This window comes from Oncorhynchus nerka, linkage group LG2 (genome assembly GCF_034236695.1).
Source record: "Oncorhynchus nerka isolate Pitt River linkage group LG2, Oner_Uvic_2.0, whole genome shotgun sequence".
Lineage (NCBI taxonomy): Eukaryota > Metazoa > Chordata > Actinopteri > Salmoniformes > Salmonidae > Oncorhynchus > Oncorhynchus nerka.
In genome coordinates, this window is record NC_088397.1 from 40,301,037 (window position 1) to 40,324,308 (window position 23,272).

At 43.2% G+C, this 23,272-nt stretch overlaps 1 protein-coding gene across 5 annotated transcripts in view; it reads left to right on the forward strand.

Annotated features, from left to right (window-relative positions):
* Positions 1–23,272, forward strand: part of LOC115135195 (matrilin-4-like) — a 60,471-nt gene that overhangs the window by 29,148 nt on the left and 8,051 nt on the right. For all 5 annotated transcript variants that reach the window (XM_065026362.1, XM_029669660.2, XM_065026368.1 and 2 more), the window contains exon 8: positions 2,427–2,549. In XM_065026362.1, coding sequence (XP_064882434.1) covers positions 2,427–2,549 — 123 coding nt within the window. The remainder of the gene's footprint in view (positions 1–2,426; positions 2,550–23,272) is intronic.

The following is a 23,272-nucleotide window of genomic DNA, read 5'->3' on the forward strand; positions in this document are numbered from 1 at the left end:
TTTGTACTGTTTTGTTATTTATTTGTGCCAGACGTGTCTACAATTACAGTGGCTTGCGAAAGTATGCACCCCCGTGTTATTTTTCCTATTTTGTTGCCTTACAACATGGGAATTAAAATATATTTACATTCCTAATATAACATTCCTACCACTTTGAAAATGCTAAATATTTTTAAATTATTTTTTATTATAAGACAAAAAAACTGAGCTTGAGCGTGCAATACATTGTAGAGCCACCTTTTGCTGCAATTACAGCTGCAGGTCTCTTGGGGTATGTCTCAATAACCTTGGCACATCTAGCCACTGGGATCATTGCCCCTTCAAAACTGCTCCAGCTCCTTCAAGTTGAATGGATTCCGCTGGTGTACAGCAATCTTTATGTAATACCACAGATTCTCAATTGGATTGATGTCTGGGCTTTGACTAGGATATTCCAAGACATTTAAATGTTTCCCCTTAAACCACTCGAGTATTACTTTAGCAGTATGCTTAGGGTCTGTCACGATCGTCGTAATGAGCGGACTAAGGCGCAGCATGAGTAAAGTTCCACATATTTTTAATCTCCGTGAAACAAACAACTAAACGTGAAGTCATGACGCGCACACAGGCAACTAAACATAAACAATATCCCACAAATGGCTACTTAAATATGAAAAATGGCTACTTAAATATGGTCCCCAATTAGAGGCAATGATTACCAGCTGCCTCTAATTGGGAACCATACGAAACACCAACATAGAAAATTTAAACTAGAAGACCGCCTAGTCACGCCCTGACCTACTACACCGTAGAGAAACAAGAGCACTCTATGGTGAGGGCGTGACAGGGTCATCGTCCTGCTGGAAGGTTAACTTTTTTCCCAGTCTCAAATCTCTGGAAGACTGAAACAGGTTTCCTTCAAGAATATCCCTGTATTTAGTGCCATCCATCATGCCTTCAATTCTGACCAGTTTCCCAGTCACTGCCGACAAAAAACATCCCCACATACATCATGCTGATGCTGCCACCCCCATGCTTCACTGTGGGGATGATATCTCTGGGTGATGAGAGGTGTTGGGTTTGTGCCAGACATGACATTTTTCTTGATGGCCAAAAGCTCAATTTTAGTCTCATCTGACCAGAGTACCTTCTTCCATATTTTTGGGGAGTCTTCAACATGCCTTTTGGCGAACACCAAATGTGTCTGCTTATTTTCTTCATTAGACAATGGCTTTTTTTAGCCACTCTTCCGTAAAGCCCAGCTCTGTGGAGTGTACGGCTTAAAGTGGTCCTATGGACAGATACTCCAATCTCCGCTGTGGAGCTTGGCAGCTCCTTCAGGGTTATCTTTGGTCTCTTTGTTGCCTCTCTGATGAATGCCCTCCTTGCCTGATCCCTGAGTTTTGGTGGGTGGCCCTCTCTTGGCAGGTCTGTTGTGGTGCCATATTCTTCCCATTTTTTAATAATGGATTTAATGGTGCTCCGTGGGATGTTCAAAGTTTCTGATATTTTTTTATTACCTGTACTTCTCCACAACTTTGTCCCTGACCTGTTTGGAGAGCTCCTTGGTCTTCATGGTGCCCCTTGCATAGTGGTGTTGCAGACTCTGGAGCATTTCAGAACAGGGGTATATATACTGAGATGATATGACAGATCATGTGACACTTAGATTGCACACATGTGGACTTTATTTAACTAATTACGTGACTTCTGAAGGTAATTGGTTTCACCAGATCTTATTTAGGGCTTCATAGCAAAGGGGTGTACACTTTTGCACGCACCACTTTTCCGATTTGTTATTATTTAGAATTTTTTTAAACAAGTATTTGTTTTTCATTTCACTTCTCCAATTTGGACTATTTTGTGTATGTCAATTACATGAAATCCAAATAAAATAGATAATAAAAATAAAATTGATTTAAACTACAGGTTGTCATGCAACAAAATAGGAAAATCGCCAAGGGGGATGAATACTTTTGCATCATTGGTATTACCAGGTCGCAGTTGTAAATGATAAATACAATAACTCAAACGGTAAACAGTCAGAAAGTACATTAGACTGACTGCCGGAATATTTTTCTCAGCTGATCCTCAAATCTGCATAACGTTCAAGATGGTTAGGATGATCAGTAGTAAGCTGGACTGCCAGTATGAAGTAAATGGGTATCACTTCACCTAAGGTGCACACGCGTAATAAATTAATACTAGTTATAAGCATGTATGAGTTCATACTGTTTTACAGTCAACACATGATATCTCCTGTCTCTGGCAATTTTTCAACACGACTTAAAAGATTTTACCATTATGGAATGATAAGACATTTTAAGACTGTCATAACTCCTTACTGCATGATAATGCATCATGTGTGTGGACCTTAATGAACTTTATTCTGTACATGAAACCACAGCCATGCCGTAATCAGTGTCTCTGTTTTTTATGAAACACAGTGATGGACCTGTGTGGTGAGGGGAAGCATGACTGTGAGCAGATCTGTATCGCCTCGCCAGGCGTCTTCACCTGCAACTGCAACGCTGGCTACACTCTCAACAATGACAAGAAGACCTGTACAAGTTAGTGAGGCCAAACAGTAAAATGTATTTAGCTGAGAGCAGATCTATCCAACAGCATATTTAAGGTGGCTGCTTGTTAAGGTTTGCGGTGATCATTGTGAGCACAACAAATCTACATACTGTTCCATATTGGTCAAGCCGAGACCCGCCTTTAAAATATGAAGAGTGAAAATCTGTTCTAAAATGTCATTCAATCAAAATGATATTTAACGATTAACTTTGACTATATATCCATAACACATTCATTACACATCTATAAGTGTTTAATGAACATGTCCCAACCACATTATTAAAGATGAATGAAAAATATCCATAGCATATCTATAGCGCATTCATATCATGCTATGCAAGAGTTCATATTTAGGCATCTTAATAGATGCATCGTTACAATGACAAAGTAGTGTCATCATTATGACTGTTCTGAAAAGTGTGCTTCTGCCATACCATTGTTATCGTATATGCCAAAAATTATGCTTATTTATATAACGGGTGTTTTGGAATTCCCATTGTTAGACCTAATGTTATAGTCTAGGGCAGCAGGTAGCCTAGCGGTTAGAGTGTTGGGCCAGTAGCCAAAAGGTTGCTGGTTTGAATACCTGAGCCGTCAAGGTGAAAAATCTGTTGCGGTGTTGCCAATTTAGCAACTTAGTTGCTATATTTAGTGAGTTTTCAGACCCCTCCAGAGACTTTTATGGGTAAAAGACTCTAGCGACAAATTCAAAATGCCATCTAGTGACTTCTGGGACAAATCAAGGAGCCAATAGCAGATCTCACTGAAAAATAGTTGGCAACACTGATCTGTTGATGTGTCCTTGAGCAAGGCACTTAACCCTAATTTGCTCCAGTGGCGCCAAACTACTACGGCTGACCCTGTAAGACAACACATTTCACTAGACCTATCTGGTGTATGTGATAATAAAACATCTGTTTATCATGCCCATGATACACTAAATACCATCCACATGGCGAGTACATTCAGAAAAAGTGCCATCATTTACGTTGTTACCAAGCAAGCACTACTCCTACTACTACTTTTACAGACCCACTGCCCAGCCATGCAATTTATAAACTTAATCACCACTGTAAAAAGCATCTAGACATTATAATTTGCAACATCAATTTTGAAATTCGATCTCCACTGTGTCCCATAGTAATAAACGGAACAAGACCAATGATTTATAAACAAAATACACTAGATGACTGATAGGGGGCACTGTGTCCCATAGTAGGGAGTCGGGAACGAGACCAATCATTTATAAACTATATACACTAGATGACTGATAGGCGCTGTGTTGAAGCCACAGTGTCTCCATCTTGGCATCCCCTTACCATTTTCAATTTTGGGGGGGGAAGCTTTAGAAATGCATTTATTAATGTCTACATTAGTTTTTGCCATATGAGGGCGATTCGTGCAAGTTGGTGGAAGAACACGGGAGTTCTTATAGAACCCCAGCAAAAAAAGCCTCTATTTACATGTTGCTTATGAGTGCATTGCACACTACTTTTGGATTATAATTGGATTTTAAGGCTCGTATGATTGTCTTGCTTAATAATAAACTTCAATCAGTACAATGGCTCTTTGGCTAGCTTTTTTTGATACAGCCTATGTCAATGAGCGTTAGCATTCCAACTAACAACTGCTGCATTCCAGATAGTTATTTTGTAAAGAGCACAACCAAATATAATCTTAGAGACTGTTCAAGCATTTTAGAAGTAATATAAAATGTAAATCTAGACTATGTTGAATGGGCGCAAACGGCAATGGTTTTCTTTACTGCAGCCAAGAGTCTCGCGCATCTGTGTGTGACGTCAGTGTGTCGTGTACTGGAAAAGGTTGTATTAATATCAAATCATATCAAATGTATTTATATAGCCCTTCGTATATCAGCTGATATCTCAAAGTGCTGTACAGAAACCCAGCCTAAAACCCCAAACAGCAAGCAATACAGGTGAAGAAGCACGGTGGCTAGGAAAAACTCCCTAGAAAGGGAAAAACCTAGGAAGAAACCTAGAGAGGAACCAGGCTATGAGGGGTGGCCAGTCCTCTTCTGGCTGTGCCAGCTGGAGATTATAACAGAACATGGCCAAGATGTTCAAATGTTCTTAAATGACCAGCATGGTCAAATAATAATAACCAGAGTAGTTGTCGAGGTTGCAGTAAGTCAGGAGTAAATGTCAGAAAGAGTATCTCTAACGCTCCTGCTGTCTCTAGAGAGTTGAAAACAGCAGGTCTGGGACGGGTAGCACATCCGGTGAACAGGTCAGGGTTCCATAGCTGCAGGCAAAACAGTTGAAACTGGAGCAGCAGCATGGCTGGGCTGGGGACAGCAAGGAGTCATCATGCCAGGTAGTCCTGGGCATGGTCCTAGGGCTCAGGTCCTCCGAGAGAGAGAAAGAAAGAGAGAATTAGAGAGAGCATACTTCAATTCACACAGGACACCGGATAAGACAGGAGAAGTACTCCAGATATAACAAACGGCCGTAGCCCCCGACACAAACTACTGCAGCATGAATAAATATATTTCATTAACCTTTTAATAATGTGGTTGGGATCTGTTGTAACACGTACCTGAAATGATTACGGATGTGTAATGAATGTGTTATGGATATATAGTCAAAGTAAATCGCTAGCGAGAGATAAAAATGTAAACAATAGTTACCCGGAGAAAAATGTGGGAGGGTCATGCTTTTTCAATTTCAGTCAAGGGGAGGTTTTAGTATTTTTTTTATTTGGTCCAGGGGAGGGTTATGTAATTTGTAATCGATTAAATGTTATATTGCTCAGGGTTTGAGAATTAGTTGCTTATCATAGTATCTCATGTGTGTCCGATGATGGCCCTCATCCCTGATTTTCTGCTGGGTGTACAATATCCATGACTTACTATAGGCCTAGGCGAAATGAAGAGCATGCTCGTAGAAGTTATATTTTTAAGAAAATGTACTTCCGTCCCGAGCTTTTTGCGCTTCTGGGATGGTGTATATGAGTGGCGGACGGTGCCGTTTAAAATGAGGGAGGACAATTTATTTTTATTTTTTATGAGCATGGACTTATTTCTATTACAGCATATTGGATGACTGTCATATTCCATTCACCCATCTCAAATTAACATCAATAGGTTTACTACATGATACTAAAATGTTCCTTATACCCAGCATGAGGTTAATACAACCTAGCCTATGAATGAAAGTTTACAACATATGTGCTAAGGTCCAGCGAAATTTGAGTAATCAAGGTGACAGACATTGACACATTCAATACTGCCTTGCACAATCTTGTCTGCAGCTAGCTGATCTAGGGTGTAATCATAAGTCTAACACTTGCAAACAAGAGTTCCTATTGTTTATCCCCATTTCGTTCAGTTTTCTTCTGTTTAATACATTATTTTCAGCAAAATTGGCGGAATGAATACACCCTTGATCACACACAAACACAGTTCACTGTCATAGCAGCCACATACAAACTGTATGATCCCTTTGATCATTGGATACTTCCTTCTCGCATCTAGGCGCTCTTCTCTTTTCACCTTTTCCCTTCGCTTGTGGACTTCAGTGCACAACTAATCAGCTGTCTGTGACCAGGCGAAAAAACCTTTCTAACAAACCTTCATATCATCACTGCTAAACTGTTACACACAGCCTACATCATCACCATATTAGCTAACAGAACTAATGCATTAGTAAACCCGCTACAATCATGCAGTAAGTACAGTGCACAGTTAGCAAGCAGTTTAGCAGTTACACTGGTGGGTCCCAGTAGCAATAAATTATTAAAACTAAAAGCTTACCTTGACTTGGAAGAGTTCCAGTGTTGGATAGCCATAACCAGCTTGGTAACATAGCATACCTCTCTGTTTGAGCCGGGTGTTTGAGTAGGCTAAGCTAGCTTGCTGATTTAAAAAATGTTTTTTTTTAAATATAGCTACGTCTCTCTTGCTTTTCCTTAATTTTTTGTTCAAAACTGTTAAACTATTGTCTTTCTCTCTTTTTAAGTCAACTACTCACCACATTTTATGCACTGCAGAGCTAGCTAGCTGTAGCTTATGCTTTCAGTACTAGATTCATTTTCTGACCCTTAAATTGGGTGGACAACATGTCAGTTCATGCTGCAGAAGCTCTGATAGGTTGGAGGATGTCCTCCAGAAGTTGTCATAATTACTGTGCAAGTATATGGAAGGGGTTGAGAATCATGAGCCTCCTAGGTTTTGTATTGACGTCAATGTACCCAGAGGAGGATGGAAACTAGTCTCCGGCTACGCTATGGTGCTACCCGACAGAGTGCTGTTGAGGCTACTGTAGACCATTGAAAAACAGTGTTTTAATAAATTATTTGGTGATGTGAATATATGTAGTATAGTTTTATCTAAAAAGGATAATGTTTCACAATTTATTTTCTTCTGAAATTCAGGATGGTCCTCCCTTTCCTCCTCTGAGGAGCCGCCACTTGTGTACAGTGCATTCGGAAAGTATTCAGACCTTTTTCCACATTTTGTTACGGTACAGCCTTATTCTAAAATTGATTAATAAATATATTTTTTTACTCATCAATCTACATACAATACCCCATAATGACAAAGCAAAAACAGTTTCGCAAAGTTATTGAATATAAAAAAACAAAAATAACTTATTTACATACGTACCACCTCTACTCTCCTGTAGCTGACTCCTTCCATGCCTGCTGTAGCACGCCATCAGCCAGCCACAGTCTTTCAAACTTTGACCACAACCCTTTGGTCGCGAGTGAGAGTGCTGTCACCTCTTCCCACGGTGGCCTCACCTGTGACTCAACCCACTGCACTGGCTGTAGGTCTGTGTCCTGTCCCTGCTGCTGCCCCCATTCAGCCACGTTGACAGTCTGCAGCTCACAGCAGACAGGCCCGCTCGTCCGACAGACTGTGGCACAGACCCCCTCCTCTGCACACAGCTCTCTCTCACGTCTCTCTCTCCGCTCACAGTGGAGGCAGCCATCTGCAGTAAAGGGCAGACGGGACATGGCGTCGGCGTTAGAGTGGCGTGCCCCTGCCCTGTGCACCACTGTGAAGTTATATGGCTGAAGCTCCTCCAACCAGCGTGCCACCTGGCTCTCTGAAAGACATGAGCCATGGGAGAGCAGAGTGGTCAGTCCTTACAGGCCACCCAGGTAGTACTTGAGGTGTTTGATGGAAGCCACAACAGCCAAGAGCTCCTGCCGGGTGACGCTCATGTTTGTCAAATGTTTTGCTGTAGTACGCCACCACTCTTTCCCCCTCTGGCCCCATTTGGGCCAGCACCCCACCCATGCCCACATTGTTCGCGTCTGTGTCCAGGATAAAGGGCAAGGTGAGGTCAGGGGGGTCGAGCATGGGGGCCTCGATCAGTACACGTTTGAGGGTGTTGAAGGCCTCTAGTACGAGGCCAGACCCAGGAAGCTCTTCAGCTGACGCTGGTCGGTGGGGGTTGGCCAGTCTCGGACAGCCCCCACCTTGTCCTCCATGGTGCTGATGCCCTCCTTCCCCACTCGGTGGGCCGAGAGGGACACCTCTCTCATGAATTGGCACTTCTCTGGGTGGTGCTTCAGACCTGCGGCAGCCACGCACTCCAGCACACGCTGTAGCGCCACCAGGGCTGACTGGAAGGAGCTGCCATGGGCCAGGATGTCATCGAGAGATACTAGACACGGCTGTCGGGGGAAGCCATCCAGCACCTTGTCCATCAAATGCTCAAAAGTAGCTGGAGCGTTGCACAGGCAGAAGCACAGGACCTTGAACTGCCAGGGTCCTCGGTTAGCGGAGAACGCAGTTTTGGCTCTGTACTCTGGGGAGAGGGGCACCTGCCAGTAGCCACTGCGGAGGTCTAGTGAAGAGAACCAGGAGGACTCCTAACCAGGTCCAGCGACTCATCGATACGTGGTATGAGTCCTTCCTGGTTTCCTCATTCAGCCGCCTGTAGTCCGCACAGAACCTCAGCTTGCCCGCATTCTTAGGAACCATGGTGACTGGCGCCGCCCAGGGGCTGTCTGAAGGCTCGATGAAGTCTGCCCGCTGCATCTCCAACACAGCCTCGTCTGCCGCCTCCTGGCGTGCCAGCAGGATACGGTGTGGACGCATTTTGATGGGTCGAGCATCACCTGTGTCGATCTCATGCTGCACCAGATGAGTCTGACCCACCTCTTCCTCAAAGCTGTCTCTGAATTCAAACAGAAACTGTTCCTGCTGCTCGTGGTCAACACCAACACAGTTCCACTGCAGACAGTGTCCTCTCCTCTACCATCTGGGGTGGCTGGGCTATGGTGGCGTGGCCCGGGCTCACGGAGGGATGTGTTATGGAGGTAGCTGGGGGCATGTAACACACAGCCGTAGGTGACAGGGGGGCTGGGGAAAAGGCACAGACAGATGTGGGGGAGGGGGGGCAGCCATGAGTCTCTGCTGCTTTAACTGTTGGAGTAAAGGGTATGTTGGGTTGAGTGAATGTGAAATTAGGGGAGCCATGGTGACTGCCGGGCCTCCCTGGAAGCTCAGTGTGCCCCCATTTAGGTCTAACTGGCAGCCTGTTTTAATCCCAGGATACAAGGGTCCTGCACAGCTGCACCCACACAGGATGACAGACAGACCTGCCCCCTACTGTCAGAGTCATTATTCCCTTCCCTTTCATGGCTGCCAGCTCCCCTGTGACTGTGTGGAGCTGCACAGTTGTGGGCTCACACTGAGTCCAATTTGGCACATTATCCGGCCTCACCAGGGTTACTGTGGACTCGGTGTACCCCAGGGCAGAGCAGGGCACCCCCTCCACAGTGACAGCGACATGACAAAAGTCCCCAACACAGGTCCGACCCACCACAACAGGCTCCATCAGCTTGCCCTCGTCTGCTTCTGGGGTAAGTGGAGCCTTGCTTCCCCGTCTGTGTCGGTGGGCTCCTCCTGAAGATGATGGTGGTTTGGCAAGAAAGCCAGGGGTCTGCACTACCCTGTCTATGCGGATCCCAAGCCGTTTCCCTGAGCTCTGGGGGACATGGGGCAATCCCGGTGCAGATGGCCTGGCTGGCCACACCCCCCAGCAGACCCTGGGACCAGGGCGTGTGTTTCTTGTCGCCTGTAGCGACACAGCACGAATGAGTTCAGTCATTTCAGCCACCCATGCAGACCCGCACAGTGGGTCTGTCTCCCTGCACCCCCATCAAAGCCCCAGCTGAAGCCTCAGCCCACACCAGCTCCTTCTCCAAAGCCGTCTGAAATGACTCAGGATGAGCCAGCTGGGTCTGTATGCTCAGCTCCATAGTGCATGTATGAACTGGTCCCGTGCTAGCTCGCAAGTTCGCTTGCAAGGAGGGGGGCATGTGAGCATATGCCCGCCGAGAGAGGCTCTCAATGTCTTTAGCTAGCACCCATACTGGCTATCCAGGCTGCCTGCGTCTATTACTCAGTTCGGAGCGCAGCAGCCCGGGCTGTACACAATGTCCAAAGCGTCTCCGCAATTTTCCCACTACAGCCCCATAATCACATCTGTCCTCGGGGCTAATCAATATCAAACAGGCCAGAGCATCGTCTGTGAGGCACAAAGCCAACTGCAGTCCCCTTTCTTCATTCGACGACCCCTCAAAATTAGCTAACAGTTCAAACTGAGCATAAAAAGCTTCCCAATCCGCCTTACCGGAATACTTTGGGGTCTTAACAGATATGGATGCAACCGGGAACTGGGAGCCACCATGTTTGTATACATCCTGAGCCCCAGGATGTTTGTTTAACCCAAATTCACACAGGCTACTGTTTGGCCGTAGCCCACGCCAAATGATACCCTATAAACCAACCGTGAGCTTCTCTTGTGAAGACCAGACGTAAAAGAGAGAACAATGGCTAAACCTGGTCTTAACTTCCAATGCTCCATCCCCCTGCCCAACCCCCCTTCATGCCACTCCGCCAACCACCAACATTCCAGGCATTCCCGTGATTGGCAGATAGCAGGTTGATTGGCATGTCGGACCCCGTAAACACTGGGTACTGGTAAGTACAACACAACCAACTGATAGCAACAGACTGTCTGTGCGGGTCGCTACAGTATTAAGGATCCTCATTGGCACTCTTCCTGGGGTGCAACAACATTAAGGCAGTTATAAACAATAAAAAATATTACATGAAATTACATTTCACAGCACATTAAGTGTGTGCCCTCAGGCCTTTACCACATATCTACAATACAAAATCCATGTGTGAGTGTGTGTATAGTAAATGTGTTAGTATGTGTGTGTCTGTGCCTGGGTGTGTCTCTTCACAGTCCCCGTTGTTCCATAAGGTGTATTTATATCTGTTTTTTTATCTGATTCCACTGCTTGCATAATTTACCTGATGTGGAGTAGAGTTCCATGTAGTCATGGCTCTATGCAGTACTGTGTGCCTCCCATAGTCTGTTCTGGACTTGGGGATTGTGAGAGTCTTCTGGTTGCATGTCTTGTGAGGTATGCATGGGTGTCTGAGCTGTGTGCTAGTAAGGCTAGGCGTCCCACTAGCGGGACACCTGTCAACAACATCCGATGAAATTGGAGGGCGCGCAGTTCAAATAAATAATCGTAATATTAAACATTTATGAACATACATGTATTTTATATCGTTTAGAAGCTTAAATTTTTGGTTAATCTAACTGGATTGTCCGATTTACAATAGGCTTTACAGCGTAAGCATACCATGCGATTGTTTGAGGATGGTGCCCCACAACATATTTTTCAAGCAGCATAGGCTTCATAAAATCCCAAATAGTTATTAAATAAATCACTTACTTTTGAAAATCTTCCTCTGTTTGCAATCCCAAGGGTCCCAGCTACAGCATGAATGGTCGTTTTGTTAGATAAAATCATTCTTCATATCCCAAAAAGTCTGTTTAGTTTAGAAGGCAGAACTCAGTGTGTCAGAGTGAGCAATGAGCTGTCGCCCACTCGTAGCTATGATGTGGGCATGCCCCAAGGGTCAATACTGGGGCCCCTCCTGTTCAGCCTGTACATTAATGATCTGCCTTCTGTCTGTACTGGGTCTGAAGTTCAAATGTATGCAGATGATACAGTGATATATGTGCATGCAAAGAGCAAACAACAAGCTGCACAAGAACTCACTACTGTAATGGTCCAGGTTACAAAGTGGCTCAGTGACTCGTGTTTGCATCTCAATGTGAAAAAAACTGTTTGCATGTTCTTCACAAAGAGGGCAACAGATGCTACTGAGCCAGATGTCTATGTGTCAGGGGAGAAGCTCCAGGTGGTATCCGATTTTAAGTACCTTGGCATCATACTTGATTCCAACCTCTCTTTTAAAAAGCATGTGAAAAAGGTAATTCAAATAACTAAATTCAATCTAGCTAATTTCCGATTTATACGAAATTGTTTGACTACAGAGGTAGCAAAACTGTACTTCAAATCTATGATACTCCCCACTTAACATACTGCTTGACTAGTTGGGCCCAAGCTTGCTGTACAACATTAAAACCTATTCAGTCTGTCTACAAACAGGCTCTCAAGGTGCTTGATAGGAAGCCCAATAGCCATCATCATTGTCACATCCTTAGAAAGCATGAGCTCTTGAGTTGGGAAAATCTTGTGCAATACACCGACGCATGTCTTGTATTCAAGATCCTTAATGGCCTGGCTCCCCCTCCACTCAATATTTTTGTTAAACAGAAAACCCAGACATATGGCAGCAGATCCACAAGGTCTGCCATGAGAGGTGACTGTATAGTTCCCCTAAGGAAAAGCACCTTTAGTAAATCTGCATTCTCTGTGAGAGCTTCCCATGTCTGGAATACACTGCCATCAGACACACATAACTGCACCACATATCACACTTTCACAAAATGCTTGAAGACCTGGCTGAAGGTCAATCAGATTTGTGAACATGGTCCCTAGCTGTGTGTTGCCGCTTTCCATGTTGTCTGTTGTCTAGCCTGTGAGGTGTGGAAACACTTTGTTGCTTTTATGAATTTTGTCTTGCTGCTTTTTGTTCTATGTTGCTCTGTCTGTATGCTATGTCTTGCTTGTCCTATGTTGCTATGTCTTGCTTGTTCTATGGTGCTATTGTCTATATTGTAATTGTTTTTAATAACCTGCCCAGGGACTGGGTTGAAAATTAGCCGGCTGGCTAAAACCGGCACTTTTACTGAAACGTTGATTAACTAGTTGCTCCTACCCTCTACTTTTTTGAACATTTTGTTAAAAATCGCGCAACATTTCAGCGCCCTGCTACTCATGCCAGGAATATAGTACGTTCATATGGTTAGAATGTGTGTATAGGAAACCCTCGGACGTTTTTAAAACTGGTTAAATCACGACTGTGGCTATTACATAACGTGCGTTACATCGGAAAGCGCAGGAAAACCTGATCACAGAAAATGGAAATAAATATCCTTGCGCCACTTCCAGCAATTGTTAACAGTGAGCCGAATTAGATAAGACCGAGCATTCAACTCCCACAGCATCCCCATGCAGTCGAGTATCTTGTGAATTTAATCCTCTTTGATTCTTGGTTGAACCGAAAGAGGGGCACGACGTACCTCCGGTCTCCGCCCAGATCATTCCGGAAGAGCTCTCTCCTGAAATTTTTTCCAAGACGACAGCTAATGATATGTACTTCGCCTACGGATGAATTTATCGCTTATTAACGTTTACTAATACCTAAAGTAGCATTACAAACGTATTTCGAAGTGTTTTGTGAAAGTTTATCGTCTACTTTTTGAATTTTAAAAAATGACGTTACGTTGTGAAATCGCTGTTTTTTCGTTTATCACACAGTCTACATATAACGATATCTTGGCTTTATATGGCCCGATTTAATCGAAATAAAGACCCAATAGTGTTTATGGGACATCTAGGAGTGCCAACAAAGAAGATGGTGAAAGGTAATGACTGTTTTCTATTTTATTGTGCGGTTTGTGTAACGCCGAAATGCTAATTATTTTGTTTACGTCCCCTGCTGTGCTTTTCTGTTGTAGTGTATTGGTGCATGCTATCAGATAATAGCTTCTCATGCTGTCGCCGAAAAGCATTTTAAAAATCTGACTTGTTGCCTGGATTCACAACGAGTGTAGCTTTAATTTGATACCCTGCATGTGTATTTTAATGAACTTTTGAGTTTTAACTAATACTATTAGCATTTAGCGTAGCGCATTTGCATTTCCAGAGCTCTAGTTGGGACGCAAGCGTCCCAGGTAGAGGTAAGAGGTTAATGTGCACTGTCCCTGTAAAAATAAAATGAACTAAACTAAACTAGTTAAAACTGGAACGTTTTTCATCCAAAAATTAAAATAGCGCCCCCTAACACTTAACTGTTTAACCTCTTAACTCCACCCGACACGCATGCGTCCCATCTAGCCATCTGGAAATGCAAATGCGCTACGCTAAATGCTAATAGCACTCGTTAAAACTCAAACGTTCATTAAAACACACATGCAGGGTACTGAATTAAAGCTACACTCGTTGTGAATCCAGCCAACAAGTCAGATTTTTAAAATGCTTTTCGGCGAAAGCATGAGAAGCTATTATCTGATAGCATGCAACACCCCAAAAGACACGAATGGGACGTAAACAAAATAATTAGCATAGTCGGCGCTACACAAAACGCAGAAATAAAATATGAAATATTCATTACCTTTGACGATCTTCTTTGTTGGCACTCTTAGATTTTATTTTATTTTTATTTTACCTTTATTTTACTAGGCAAGTCAGTTAAGAACAAATTCTTATTTTCAATGACGGCCTAAGAACAGTGGGTTAACTGCCTGTTCAGGGGCAGAACGACAGATTTGTACCTTGTCAGCTCGGGGATTCGAACTTGCAACCTTTCGGTTACTAGTCCAACGCTCTAACCACTAGGCTACCCTGCCGCCCCAGATGTCCCATAAACATCACTATTTGGTCTTTTTTTTTATTAAATCGGTCCATATATAGCCTAGATATCGATCTATGAAGACTGTGTGATCAAGGAAAAAATTGCGTTTTATAACGCAACGTCATTTTTTAAAATTAAAAAAGTCGACGATAAACCATCACAAAACACTTCGAAATACTTTTGTAATGCAACTTTAGGTATTAGTAAACGTTAATAATCTATCAAATTAATCACGGAGCGATGTATATTCAATATCTCCAAGTCTTGAAATAATCTCCGGATAAATCTCAACCAAAACATCCTGTCGGAGACCGGAAGAAATGGGCTGTCTATCGCTTGTTTGACCAAGAAACAAAGCCTAGGCAAATGACAAGACTGGTGACATCGTGTGGAAGCTGTAGGTATTGCAACCTCGGCCCCATGTAATGTGGTTTCCATTCAACAATACATGCAAGTTGCGCATTGATATATTTTCCAGTTTCCAGTGATCAGATTTTCCTGCGCTTTTCGATGAAACGCACGTTCTGTTATAGTCACAGCCGTGATCTAACCAGTTTTAGAAACGTCAGAGTGTTTTCTATCCACACATACTAATCATATGCATATACTATATTCCTGGCACGAGTAGCATGACGCTGAAATGTTGCGCGATTTTTAACAGAATGTTCGAAAAAGTAGGGGGTAGGCTTAACAGGTTTTAACGCCATCAATAGAAGTGTAAAATTAGCTGATTTTCAACTGGGACTCTTTGTACAAAAACTCAAAATTCTTGCTTGTTTTTGAAGAAACAAGTATGAAACAATGCACAAAGACTGTTGACATCTAGTGGAAGCCATAGGAATTGCAATCTGGGAGCTGGAATTACATAGAACCCATAGCTTTCCATTATAAGAGCCTGGGAGCTTAAAACAAATAATTCTGGTTGGTTTATCTTTGGATTTTTGCCTGCCATATCAATTGTGTTAAAGTTGAATACATTATTTAATCATTTCTACAAACTTCAAAGTGTTTTCTATCCATATGCATATCCTGGCTTCTGGGCCTGAATAACAGGCAGTTTCCTTTGGGCACGTCAGTCAGGAGGCTTATTCAGGAAAGTAAACCCTAGCCCTAAGAACAGACAGCTTGGTGCATTTATGTCAATTCTTCTCACAAATGCAAGTAGTGACGAAGTTACTCTCTCCTCTACCTTGAGCCAGGAGAGATTGACATGAATATTATTGTTAGCGCTCCGTGTACATTTAAGGGACAGCTGTGCCCTCTTTTGTGCCACCTGAACACACGACTGGACGGTAGTCTGTAACAAACCTAGGGCCTGTAGGACCTGCCTTGTTAATGGTGTTGTTAAGAAGGCAGAGCATTGCTTTATTATGGACAGACTTCTCCCCATCTTAGCTACTGTTGTAATCAACATGTTTTGACCATGACAGTTTTACAATCCAGGTTTACTCCAAGCAGTTTAGTCACCTCAACTTGCTCAATTTCCACATTATTTATTACAATATGTAGTTGAGGTTTAGGGTTTACTGAATGGTTTGTCCTAAATAAAATGCTTTTAGCTAGGACTAATTTAAGACTAACTTATTACTTGCCAATCATTCTGAAACTGACTGCAGATTTTTGTTAAGTTTTGCAGCGATTTCACTCGCTGTAGTGTGGTAAGCATTTGATTCAACATGGGCCAGCATCCCTGTGGAACCCTTTTGAAATCTTGTAGAGTAAAATGCCCCAACGAATTCAGGATGTTCTGAAGGCAAAAGGGGTGCAACTCAATATTAGGAAGGTGTTCCTAATGTTTTGTGCACTCAGTGTATATTCGGATCTGCGTATAAACGTATAATATGTTATGAATTTTCAAAACGTATGATATGTTACGAATTCTAGCTAGGTGGCTAACGTTAGCTAGGTCGCTAACTTTACCTAGGCTGGGGGTTATGGGTTAAGGTTAGGGGTAGGGCTTTGGCGATCACAAAATGCATTCCGCAGGTGACTGTCAAGCAAATAACTGTCGGTCTCACGGTAATCGACTGCAATTAACATAAACACATTTAGCATCTCCTTGCTTCCACACAGCCTACATACCACTGATGCAGACCTTTGGAACTACATTTTTAAAAGTCTAATAAATCCATGTAATATAGTCTACACCATCACAATAAATCCATTTATTTTAGACAGGTCTAAAGAAACATGATATGAAGAAAATGTAGTCTATTTCAGAAGAACAGAACAGCATACTCTGAGTTGTCCTTATGTTAGGTCCGGATCTGGCTGTGGGCTACATTAGTTAATGTAGCAGACATGATTTGCTTAGAATTCCATGGCATTTTTTTTTTTATAGTATGAAGAATACAATTGAATAAATCTGAATAAAAGTGAAAGGATATTTTCTCCAAATGGTTTGAGGGAGTGCGCACATGCGGTTATTCTGTGTTGAGCAATTAACCAATAAATAGTTACTCCTATATGCTTAATTTAGAGTTATAAATGTAATTTATGTTTAGATTTTTAATACATTGTAAGGATGCATTATGCGACTCTAATGATGATTTGAAAAAAGTGTCTTGAAAGTCACGAGTTCTTGCTTAGTTTTTGGCGCAGGCTGTACACACTTCATCAGTCACTCATTCACAAATTGACATGCACTTGATAATGCCCTGAATTTCACGGCGGCATCCCCTTTCTGTGGCCATAATGCACCCTTTTGTGGCAAGTGGCCGTTGTGCCCTTGGCCCGGAGTGCTGCGTTGTGCCCTTCTCCCTGCATATGTAGGAACTCCTTCAAGACTGTTGGAAAAGCCTTCATCATGAAGCTGGTTGAGAGAATTCCAAGAGTCTCCAAGATGTCATAAAGGCAAAGGGTGGCTTCTTTGAAGAATATAAAACATAAAATATATTTTTATTTGGTTACTAAATGATTCCATATATGTGTTATTTCATAGTTTTGATGTCTTCACTATTATTCTATAAATGTAGAAAATAGTACAACTAAAGTAAAACCCTGGAATGAGTAGGTGTGTCCAAACTTTTGACTGGTACTGTATCTTAAGCCATCACTTTAAATACGGTGTACCTTTTTAGTTAGAATTTTGTTGACAGACTCACTAGAATACACTGTATATCGAGAGAACGGGTTCCGAATATTATGGATCAATGGAAAAAATCTAAATATATGCATATTCGTGTCCATTTCAAATGGTAGATCTACAAATACTCTGATCATATTTAGAGTTAGACAAATATTTATGAATCATACTGATGAATAAAATACAGTGGTTTGATCCATCCTGAAAGTTGCGAAATTCAGTTCTACAACCAATAGTAATGTTGGAAGATTAGTGCACATAGAATTATAATAGGGAGAAGAGTGTACAATACACTATCTATTGTCTGCACTAACCATCGGGTTCAAACTGTTACGGCTTGGTCTGCGCTCTGCTCCATAATGATTTAATAAGCCTACATGTAATTTAAAAAAAATATATTATCAACTGTAACTAATGATCCTACCAAGATGATCATACCAAGATGGCGTAGCAGTCGGACGTGTGTTTGTCTTTGTCTTATCCTGTGTAAATAGTTTTTTTTCATATATATTTTAATCTCACTTTCTATCTATGAACTAAATATACTTTCCTGTAACCCGCCTCACCCAATGTGGTACGGATCTGCTTTGTTTATTCCTTATAACTGGAACTATCAGTCTTTGTTTAGCCACGGCTAGCGGTCTTCACCTATAGCTCGGACACCAGTCAGCTTTAGCTCGGACAATACCTGCTAGTCTGCACAGCATGATATCAACCCAGAGCATATCGGACTGCTTCTCTCTACCACGTCACCGGATTCCTGCCTCAAGCTCTAGACCATTACACCAGATCATCGCAGCTAGCTAGCTGCAATCGAGTGGCTACTATTAGATAACGCCTCTGTCCCGGAGCACCAGTTAGCCTAGAGCTAGGCCCATATACCAGCTAACTTCTTGGGCTACAATGCCTCTTTTGCCAATTGGCCTGGACCCTTATTGTCGACATGGAGCCCCGCCGATCCATCACAACTGGTCTGCCGACATAATCGTCAGATGTGGTTTCAACAGGCTTTTCCGTTGTGATGTCGCCAAAGACCCATCTGCTAGCCCCGGCCCGCTAGCTTTCTGAACACCGTTGTCTCCCGCTTGCCAAGCGTAGAGCGACTACCGAACGGCTCTCTGACTCATCAGACTCTATGATCATTCGGCTACACAGCTGATGCCTGTTGGAAAATTCACTAACGCGGTACCTCTTTCTGTTTATCAGTCAGCCCCAGCCTCAAACTCAGGTCCTGTGCATATCTAATTGACCCTCTCTGCCCATTCATCGCCATTTACGAGGTGTTATCTAAGCTCTCCCGATCAACACCCGTGATTGCTTATGCCTCTCTCTAGTGTCAATATGCCTTGTCTACTGCTGTCTCAGTTAGTATTTATTGTTTTATTTCACTGTATACCCCCCAGTCCCGCTCATCATGCCTTAGATAGCTATTTTGTCCCACCCCCACACATGCGGAGACCTCACCTGGCTAAACTGGTGCCTCCAGAGATGCAATCTCTCTCATCACTCAATGCCTAGGTTTACTTCCACTGTACACACTTCCTACCATACCCTTGTCTGTACATTATGCCCTGATTCTATTCTACCACGCCCAGAAATCTGCTCCTTTTATTCTCTGTTCCCAGCGCATTAGACAACCAGTTCTTATAGTCTTTAGCCGTACCCTTATCCTACTCCTCGTCTGGTGATGTAGAGGTTAGCCTCCAGTACCACACACCTATTCCCCAGGCGCTCTCATTTGTTGACTTCTGTAACCGTAAAAGCCTTGGTTTCAAGCATGTTAACATCAGAAGACTCCTTTGTTTTTTTCACTGCTTTAGCACACTCCACCAACCCTGATGTCCTAGCAGTGTCTGAATCCTGGCTTATGAAGTCCACCAAAAATTCAGAAATTTCCATCCCCAACTACAACATTTTCCGTCAAGATAGACTTGCCAAAGGGGGCGGAGTTAGCCTGCAGAGTTCTGTCATACTATCCAGGTCTGTGCCCAAAACTGTTCGAGCTTCTACTTTTAAAAATCCACCTTGCCAGAAATAAATCTCTCACTGTTGCCGCTTGTTATAGACCCTCCTCAGCCCCAAGCTGTGCCCTGGACACCATATGTGAAATGATTGCCCTCCATTTATCTTCAGAGTTCATACTGTTATGTGACCTAAATATGCTTAACACCCTGGCCATCCTACAATCTAAGCTTGATGCCCTCAATCTCACAGGAATTATCAAGGAATGTATCAGGTACAACCCTAATACAAGGGCACCTTCATAGATCTCATTCCGAACAACTTGCCTTTTAAATACATCTCTGCTGTCTTCAACCTTCAACCAGGATCTCAGCGACCACTGCCTCATTGCCTGCGTCCGTAATGGGTCAGCGGTCAAACGCCCACCCCTCATCACTGTGAAACGCTCCCTAAAACACTTTAACGAGCAGGCCTTTCTAATCCACCTGGATATTGACCTCATCCCATCAGTAGAGGATGCCTGGTTTTTCCTTAAAAGTGCTTTCCTCACCATCTTAAATAAGCATGCCCCATTCAAAAAATGTAGAACTAAGAACATATATAGCCATTGGTTCACTCCAGACTTGACTGCCATTGACCAGCACAAACAAATCCTGTGGTGTACTGCATTAGCATCGAATAGCCCCCGCAATATGCAACTTTTCAGGGAAGTTAGGAACCATTACACACAGTCAGTTAGGAAAGCAAAGTCTAGCTTTTTCAAACAGAAATTTGTATCCACAAATTCCCAAAAGATGTGGGACACTGTAAAGTCCATTGAGAATAAGAGCACCTCTTCCCAGCTGCCCACTGCACTGAGGCTAGGAAACACTGGCCCTTCTTTGGACACCGATAAATATTTCAAGAAGCATTTTTCTACGGCTGGCCATGTTTTCCACCTGGCCAACCCTACCCCGGCCAACAGCTCTGCACCCCCCGCAGCAACTTGCCCAAGACCCCCCCCCCCCCCCGCATCTCCTTCACTACCAAATCTAGATAGCTGATGTTCTGAAGGAGCTGCAAAATCTGGACCCCTACAAATCAGCTGGGCTAGACAATCTGGACCCTCTCTTCCTAAAATTATCCGCCGCAATTGTTGCAAGCCCCATTACTGGCCTGTTAAACCTCTCTTTCGTATCGTCTGAGATCCCTAAAGATTGGAAAGCTGCCGTGGTCATCCTCCTCTTCAAAGGGGAGACACTCTAGACTCAAACTGTTACAGACCCATATCTATCCTGCCATGCCTTTCTAAAGTCTTTGAAAGCCAAGTTATTTAACAAACAGATCACCGACCATTTCGAATCCCACTGTACCTTCTCCGCTATGCAATCTGGTTTCAGAGCTGGTCATGGATGCACCTTAGCCACGCCGCTCGTGGTACTAAATGATATCATAACCGTCATCAATAAAAGACTGTACTGTGCAGCCGTCTTCATCAACCTGGCCAAGGCTTTCGACTCTGTCAATCACCGGATTCTTATCGGCAGACTCAATAGCCTTGGTTTCTCAAATGACTGCCTCGCCTGGTTTACCAACTACTTCTCAGATAGAGTTCAGTATGTTAAATTGGAGGGCCTGTTGTCCAGACCTCTGGCAGTCTCTATGGGGGTGCCACAGGGTTCAATTCTCAGGCTGACTCTTTTCTCTGTATATACAGTGCCTTGCGAAAGTATTCGGCCCCCTTGAACTTTGCGACCTTTTGCCACATTTCAGGCTTCAAACATAAAGATCTAAAACTGTATTTTTTTGTGAAGAATCAACAACAAGTGGGACACAATCATGAAGTGGAACGACATTTATTGGATATTTCAACTGAATCAAAATAAATCAAGATAAGGGCAACCTCAGAGGGGACATGTAATAGTTACAGACACATTCCCATAAGAAGACAGGCCTGACCTCTCCCCTCTCTGGGGCCCAAGTGACTAAGCCCTAGCAGAGAAGGGATAACTGCAAACTGCCAACAGTATTATCCAAAAGAAGACATTCTAATGACAAATATCTCACATAAGCATTATTATATTAATAGACATCTTATTTATCAATGTTACCTAACTAATTCTGATTCTGCTACCACACTCCTTCAGGACACAGGTGTTGGTGCACCTGTCCTCCCATCTGATCTTCATGATTTTGCAGAGGAATCTTTGGTGGTGCTTACTGTACGTGGTTTTGGTTTCCCCATACAGTAGGGTTGGAAGAACTACAGCTTTGTAGATGAGGACTTAATTATTAAGTTGTGACCTGAATATCACCATAGTCAAACACTAATTTCCCCAGTCTGGCAAATGCTCCACTGCTAATTTAGCTTTAGAGGAGAGAAAGCTGCCACGGTATTGAAAGTGATCCACATTTACGGGGGTGATATTGTCAATATATATTGTTGTGGCCTGTGTTGTCTTGTCTGGTATTGCCAACACGTATTGTTTTGGGCGGTGTTGTCTTATCAGGTCGGGCTTGGTGTCTTTTTTATGTTTAGTGCCAGACCTAGGACTGTGTACATCTTTGCGAAGGCATCCAGGATGCCCAGTATGTGTTCTTCCAAGTGGACAGATATGGCATTGTCATGTGCATACCGGAGCTCCATGATGAAAACCTATTTGCTGTTTGTCTTGAATTGGATTAGGTTTGGACTCCCTCAAACAGATTTGAGCTGTAGGGTGAATGATGGCAGCAATGAAGAATGGGTGGGGACAATGATCCAGTTTCACCCCAGGTTTCATCTTTAAGGATTACCTTTTAGCACCACTGTTACTGATCACAGTACCCTGGTGAGTTTGTCAGCTAAAGGGCATCATAGTTCATAGATTCAAATACTTTTGTAAGGTCATAAAGGCCATGTAAATGGTTTGCTTTTGCTCCTCGCATGTCTGTTGTGCCTCTGGTTGTACGAAAGCCGCAATGTGATTCTGGGAGGAGTAGGAGTCTTTATTTTCCTAGTGGTGTAAAGGAGAAAGAACACACTTTCTTAACCTCCGTTTTAAAGATGGTAACAATCAGGGTGTCCTTGATTTGTGTGGGAATGTTATTCCCGTACCAGAGCAAGGCATGTACAGTATGTGGTGTAAGAGCTCTCAGGATCATGTATGTGGCCTTGTCATTTCTTACCTTCTGGGTGGCATCTTGTACGTCCTGCTTGCTAGGTGATTCACCCATGTCTACCTTTATGAGTTGCTGAGGGTTTTGGTCGATGATCTACATCTCAACGGTTGTACTTCGGTTTGAAGAGTGATTCTAGGTGTTCTTTCCACCAGGATTTCATTGATTCATCATCATTCAGCAGCTTATGTCCATCTTTGGAGCGGAATGGGTTTAGGCTACAGTAACTGCGTTTGTATAATGCCTTGGTGGCATGGAAGAAGCCTCTGGTATCGACAGGGTCCACCAGATTTAGGATCTCCAGTGCCTTTCCTGTGTTTGAGTTCCTCACTCAAGGATGGACATTTACCTTCGCTCTGCGGTGAGTCTCTCTTTTAGCTTAAAAGCTTATGTCATTCTGTCAAGCGCAAACGTTTATTGGTTTTGTGTCGATGGGTTATACAAGTTCGGTCATGTTATCAAATCAGTCCTTGTGCTTTTTGATCTCATAGACAATGGTATTCTTGAAGGTGTTGAGCATGGTGGACTTGAGCATGCTCCAGTATGTTTCGATATCCTCAGGTTATTCTTTGGGGAATTCAGCACCAAGAGGTGCATCCTGAGGTGTTGCAGTTTGCTGGTATCTCTCAGACGTCTTGGCCATCTTAGCCCTAATTTTCACCCTTTTTATTCATTAGTCTACTGGACATAATGGAGCGGAT